The sequence below is a fragment of the Terrapene carolina genome, unplaced genomic scaffold (genome assembly GCF_002925995.2).
Source record: "Terrapene carolina triunguis isolate 2854851 unplaced genomic scaffold, T_m_triunguis-2.0 Scaffold193, whole genome shotgun sequence".
Taxonomy (NCBI): domain Eukaryota; kingdom Metazoa; phylum Chordata; order Testudines; family Emydidae; genus Terrapene; species Terrapene triunguis.
This window is the reverse complement of record NW_020664544.1, coordinates 1,537,391-1,543,475: the sequence shown is the minus strand read 5'-3', so window position 1 is coordinate 1,543,475 and position 6,085 is coordinate 1,537,391. Positions and strand designations below refer to the sequence as shown.

Genomic DNA, 6,085 nt, shown 5'->3' with positions numbered 1-6,085 from the left:
AGGGATCCCAGGCCCCCAGGCCCCTCTGCAATCACCCAGCCGCAGGGCGAAAGGACAACAGGGAACCTGGGACACAGAGCCCAAAGCTGCAGCTCTGCATGGGGACTCCCCACGACACAGCTCCAGGGCCCCCCGGCCACGACAGGGCGAGAATCACACGGATTAAAGCTACTGACTCGTCCCTTCCCTCCCAAGTGGGAGGGGACAGGTCCCCCACGCTTCCTTCTGCTCACCCGGTGGGGTGGGGTGGGGCAGGAGAGGCTCCAGGGGGAGGGCCTAGTGGTTAGAACAGAGGAGGGGGCGGGAGTCAGGACTCCTGGGTTCTTTTCCCCACTCTTGGAGGGGAGGAGATTCCAGGGTTCTCTTCTCCCAGCTGCGAGAGGAGACTGGGTTCTAGTGGGGTAGAGCTTGGGGGTCAGGACGCCTGGGTTCTCTTCCCAGCTCTGTCACCAGCCTGGGGAGCACGGCACTTCCTTCTTTGGGCCTCAGTTTCTCGCTCTTTCCCCTGGCCGCTCTCAAGAGGGGGGGTGTGTGCAAAGCACCTGGAGCTCCTGGGCTGAGAAGAGCCGTGCAGGGCACAGCTGCCTTCAGCACCGTCTGCCCCCTCCCTCCCTCCCTCCCTCGCACACCCACCTGGGTCATGTGCTTGGTCTGGTTGCTGTAGCCGGCTCCAGTCAGGACAGCTGCCTTAATGTCCAGCCTTGCCAGCTTCGCGTTCTCCTGGCTCCACTTGTGCAGGGCGTGGGCGCTCTGGCGCGTCTTGGTGAAGATGATGCCGCGGGAGCGGTCCAGGGTCCGGAACTGCTCCTGGAGGATGTCCTCCAGCTTGCTCAGCTTGGGGTTCTCGTAGCGCGGGTCGCTGGCCAGAGCCAGCAGGGCTGCCTTGATCTCTGCAACAGAGCGTGCAGGCAGGTGAGAGCGGCAGCTCTGAGCCAGCGAGCCCCAGGGCTACTTTACAGCACACGCACCCTGGCCCAGGATTCAAACCCAGGGCCTGCAGCGCTAAGAACACAGACTTCTACTGCTGAAGTGAAAGGAGCGACTCTATTAGCTGCAGCTGTAGGCTCTTATCCGCTCCTGGGGGCCAGCCCCCTCCCCATGGGTTACATTCATCCTAACGTTTCTCAAGGGGCTCCTCACACGTAATGTACGTCTGGCAGCGAGTCCTCCCGGAGAGAGGTCCCATAAGCCCAGCACTGCGAGGGGCAGCGTGGGCTAGTGGTTGGGACACTGGCCTGGGAGTCAGGACACATGGGGTCTGCCACTGGCCTGCCTGGGCAGGTACCTGGGCAGGGTTCTCTGGCCTGCCCTATGCAGGAGGCCAGCCTAGATGAGCACATTGGGCCTTGCTGACCCCTCCCCTTGCTTTGTTATGGGCTCCCCCCCCGCCCCGTATCCTGCTTCCAGCCCTTACCCTCGAAGGTGCTGACGAGGAAGCGCTCCGTGGGGTCCTGCAGAACCTTGGTGGCCTTTTCCAGCTGGTAGAACTCGTCCAGGGCGTTGAAGGCATCGATCATGCGCACCGTGTCATTGATCAGCAGCGCGTCGTTGTACTTCCGCAGGTGCAGGGCGCACGTGCGCTTCTTACGGCAGAACGACTGGGCTCCTGGAACAAAACCACTGTAGCAACCGCTGAAAGCCAATCCCCCAGCACGGCGCCTTGGGCAGTCACTGAGAGCGGGGCCAGTGTGGGGACCGGACTCCGGACTCCTGGGTTCTATTCCGGCTCCAGGAGGGGGGTATCTAGTATTAGAGCAGGGGGGCGGGCTGGGAGCCAGGACGCCTGGGTTCTATTCTGGCTCCAGGAGGGGGGTATCTAGTGTTAGAGCAGGGGAGGCTGGGAGCCCGGATTCCTGGGTTCTATTCCGGCTCCGGGAAGAAAGCATGTGTCAAAGGCCCATTACACAGCGAGGAGGAAAAGGCAATAACAGAAAATGCCACAATGGTGACTGTTGTTACTGCGCTGTATAACCTGGCTCAGTCCCGCACAGCAGCCAGGGCGCGGGATCAGAGGCCCCAGGCTATCCCACGGGAGGGGCGGGGTAATTCCTTCCCCGGATCGCTTTGCGCCTCGGCGCATGAGGCTGCACAATCCTTGGGATCAGATTCATGGCTTGAGTCACTGCAGGCACCATTCCACACAAAAACCCTACAGGGCTATTAGCTTCCCTCCCACCCTGCAGCAGGAAGTCCCACAGCTAAGGGACATGCTGCAGGCAGCATTCTGCCCTCTCGCAGGCACTGTCATTGGGTGCCCATTCTGGAGCCCAGGTGGTTTATCTAGGCCATTTGTGTGTAGATACAGTAACGCCTGGAGGGATCCCATTGTGCTGGGCACCCCGTGGACACGTAATAAGAGACCAGCCCTGCCCCCAAGAGCGCTCAGTCGAAAGAGGCAACACAAAGGGAGGATCGTTATCGCCATTTTACAGGTGGGGAAACTGAGGCACAGAGCAATGAACTGACTTGCCCAAGGCCAGGCGGAGCTGGGAATTGAATCCAATCCAATGCCTGAGCCACAAGCTCAACCTTCCTCCCCCTGATTAGCTCTAGATTTCTCCCAACCCCCGTTAACCCCTCCCCTGCGCTGGCCCACAGCCCCTCACCTTCCTTCCCCAGCTCGACAATGCGCTGCTCGTAGCTCTGGGTGCCGAAGTCCCGCGGCAGGCCGCCAACGTCCAGGTACTGGTGGATGTGGGCCATGGTCTCCTTCAGCTTCCGGCCCAAGGGATCCTGGGGAGCAGAGCGAGGCAGGGAGGGCTCAGAGTCTCAAGGGGAAGGCTGCTGCCCGTGGCATGCCCCGAGGGCACGGTGCAAGCCGGGTCGGGTCGCAGGCTGGGAGCACAGGGGACCCAGCTGATTATGGGATGGGCTCGGCCACCCCTCCCCACCTCCCAGGCCCTGAGCCAAGCAGAGCTGACTGAGGGGTTTAAACCCTCAAGGGCTGTCGCTGGTCTCCCCTGCAGTGGGGTCTCTCTCTTCTCCCCTGGGGTCTGTGCCCATGTGCAGCCCCTGGCGGCTCTGAGAGCCCTTTACCTGCGGCCTCTCGTGGGACACGTCGTACTGCTTCCTGGGATGAGGGACTTGAGCCTGTAGGTGGACACGGTGCTTCTGAGACGACATGATTTTGGCGGTGTCCAGGTTGGCGCAGATCTAAAAGGGTTAAACACCCCCCCCCCCCGAGAGCCAGATGAGCCACATGCCATGGACGCACTGAGCTGGGAAGGTCCCAGTCAATGGGGGGGGGACCCCCGATGTACCCAGGCAGGGGTACTATCAGCATGGGCACATCTGGCACCAGCAGCCACTCCCCCCCCCCACACACACACCCTAGGGATGTCTCCTGACAGACGCCAGGGGGAACAACATGCAGCTCCGTGACCCATGTGGCTGCCGTGGCCAGACTCTCAGGTGTGTCAGGCGACCAGAAGCCGAGGAGATGGGCTCCCTTGGCAGACAGTTTGCGCAGCCCCAATTCCTGCTCCAAGGGCCTTTTCCAGCAGCCAGAAGACAAGCCAGGTGCAATCTCAGGGAGGTTCAGCAGTTCTTGGGCCACTGGGGTGGCAGCCAGCCACGTCCCCTGCTTAGCTGGGATGGGGGGGCGTGAGGAACGCTCCGCTCACCTGCAGGATGTGCTGCTTGGCCCCCTGGACGCTGGTGGCCCCCCCGGTGCCGGGCGAGGCGGTGAGGCCCAGGATCTGCGGCAGCTTCCGCTGGCCTGTCAGCTTGCGCTCCAGGTAATCCTCCATGATCTGGTTGTAGACGCCGTCTTTGTGGGTGTGGTGGCATTCGTCAATCACCAGCAGGGAGAAATCTGCCCAGGGAGATGAGGCTGAGCCAAGCTGAGGGCCCCGGAGCGAGGCTGACAGGGGGGGGGGGGGAGAAGCCCCGGAAGGAGGGGAAGTGACTAGGGTGCTAGCTGGGGGCCCGGGGTCAGTTCCCAGCTTTGCCACAGACTCCCCGGGGTGCCTTGGGAGGATTTCGAGGGGACCATGTGGGCAGGTGGACAGAGCGGGGGTCTGCTCTGCGAGGTGACCAGCAACTGCCGGGGGCAGGGGGAATGACACTGTCTTTTCTGCCTCCCACGGACTCCAGCTCAAATGTGCGCAGTTTACAAAACGCCGGCACTAGCCCTTCTGCCTCTCGATCTCCAAGGCAAGGCAGCCTCCCTGTCCCCACTGTATCAACAGGGAATGAATCGGCCACCCAGGGCTCTGTCCAGGGACCAGCCCTTTTCCCTCACTCCCACCATCTCCATCCCCCAGGAGCTGAGAGTCAAGCTGGGTTTTCTCGCTGGCTTGTGCACGCTCAGCAGTAACCAAAGGCCAGATCCTCAGCTGGCGTCAATCGGAACTGACATGGGCACAGCCGATTGACACGAGCTGGGGATCCGGCCCTGAGATCCAAGCCCCACATGGGCCGGCTCCCATCTGGCCGGGCTCCTACCGGTCAGCTCCACGTGCATGTCCTCGTCCTGGCTGGTCAGGGCGTTCTGCAGGATCTTCGCCGTGCAGATCACCACGTCGCTCAGCTTCACCTCCTTGGAGAAGAAGAATTTCTGGTCGCTGTCGCTGCTGATGGGCGTGACCCGGAAGCGATCCTGCAGCGCCTGGAACTCCTGCGTGTAGTGCTGGTCCACCAGGTGCACCTGGCCACCCAACACGCAAGAGACGCCCTGTGAGGCTTGTGTGCTGAGCAACATCCGCCGAGAACCGCCCCCGAGCTAAGGGTGGGGCGGAGAACAGGGCCTGGGGAGAGCCCTGGTTGCTGAGCTGAGCAACCTCCCATGGACAACAGAGGCAAAGCAGCACAGCCCCCTGCCCAGCCCGAGCCAGCCACACCCTGCCTGTCTAGGGGGCTCCAGCGTAGAGCAGGCGTTTGGGGACCCTCCCTCCTTAGCATGGGTCATCGGCAGGTTTTGAACCCAGGACCTTCAGTACAACTAACAGGGTAATGCCATTAGCTAGCAGCAGTAGTAGGCTGTTATCCTCTCACGTGGACCAGCTATGCAGAGAGCACAGCACACAGTGCTGGGGTGCCATGGGGGAGGATGGGCGGCCACGAGGCCTGGTGCTGGCCATGCTGGGACTGAGCCAGCTCTCGGCGGCCTGGGCAGAAGGCGAGGTGGGCATGTTTTGCCCGCTTGCTTTCCCACCCCCTGCATGAACACAGCTCCCCCACCTGGCGTCAAGTCCGCCCCCTTGAGACCGTGAGGCCAGCCTGATGCGGGTGACTAGCCCGACTGCCCGCTGCCCCCGCAGCCATGCCTGGCACATGGCGACCACCCAGCGAACGTGGGACTCGGCCACAGTTCCTCCGTAGCACGTCTGTGTGCAAAGACCTGAAGGCCTGGGGTGGGGGCGGTTCCTCACTCTGGCTGGTCCCTCTCCGGCTGCAGCCCCAGCACGTCCGGCGTCCCCATCATGTCTGGCCGGGGACAGGCCGAGGGGAGCGCCTTGCAGGCCAGGCTGGGAGAATCAGCCCCACCCCGGCATGAGCCATTCCCCCCCCACCAGTGCAACTCCGGTCTCACCCTGTTCACCAGCACGGCCACCTTGGCCCGCTCCCGGGTCTCCAGGTGCCTCTTGCACACGTAGGCCGCTGCCCGGGTCTTCCCTGCCCCCGTGGGCAGCCAGATGATGATGTTCTCGCCCTCCAGGGCGGGCAGGATCACCTCCCACTGGTAGTCACGCAGCTCCATGCGGGCGGGCGCTGGGCACCTGCAGGAAGCACAGGGCCAGTATGAAGGGGGCAAAGCTGGTATCAGCATGGACCAAGCAAGAGGGGCTAGCCCCCTGCCCTGCCCTCCAACCCCTCCCCCTCTACACCCCTTGCCCAGCCCCCAATCTGACCCCCTACCCCATTTCCCAACCCCTTCCTGGGCTTCCAGCCTACCTCTCTCCAGCCCCTGCCCTGCCCTCCAACCCCTCCCCCTCTCCACCCCCTGCCCTGCCCTCCAACCAGGGCCGGCTCTGGCTTTTTGGCCGCCCCAAGCAAAAAAAAAAACCGGGGCGGCCAGAACGGCAAAGCAAAAAAAACCAAAAAACCTGCAGCGCGGCCGGAGCGCGGGTGCAGGGGGACCGGC

The 6,085-nt window shown here is 62.9% G+C and overlaps 1 protein-coding gene across 1 annotated transcript in view; it reads right to left on the bottom strand.

Annotated features, from left to right (window-relative positions):
• The window catches only part of DHX58 (DExH-box helicase 58), a 9,162-nt gene extending 3,461 nt beyond the window's left edge, over window positions 1-5,701 (bottom strand). The window contains exons 1-7 of the mRNA XM_026654776.2: window positions 5,534-5,701; window positions 4,447-4,648; window positions 3,624-3,814; window positions 3,037-3,153; window positions 2,607-2,733; window positions 1,415-1,606; window positions 634-890 (exon numbers count right to left, since the gene is read on the bottom strand). Of these exons, the coding sequence (XP_026510561.1) occupies window positions 634-890; window positions 1,415-1,606; window positions 2,607-2,733; window positions 3,037-3,153; window positions 3,624-3,814; window positions 4,447-4,648; window positions 5,534-5,701 (1,254 nt within the window). The remainder of the gene's footprint in view (window positions 1-633; window positions 891-1,414; window positions 1,607-2,606; window positions 2,734-3,036; window positions 3,154-3,623; window positions 3,815-4,446; window positions 4,649-5,533) is intronic.
• Between the last annotated feature and the right edge of the window lie 384 nt (window positions 5,702-6,085).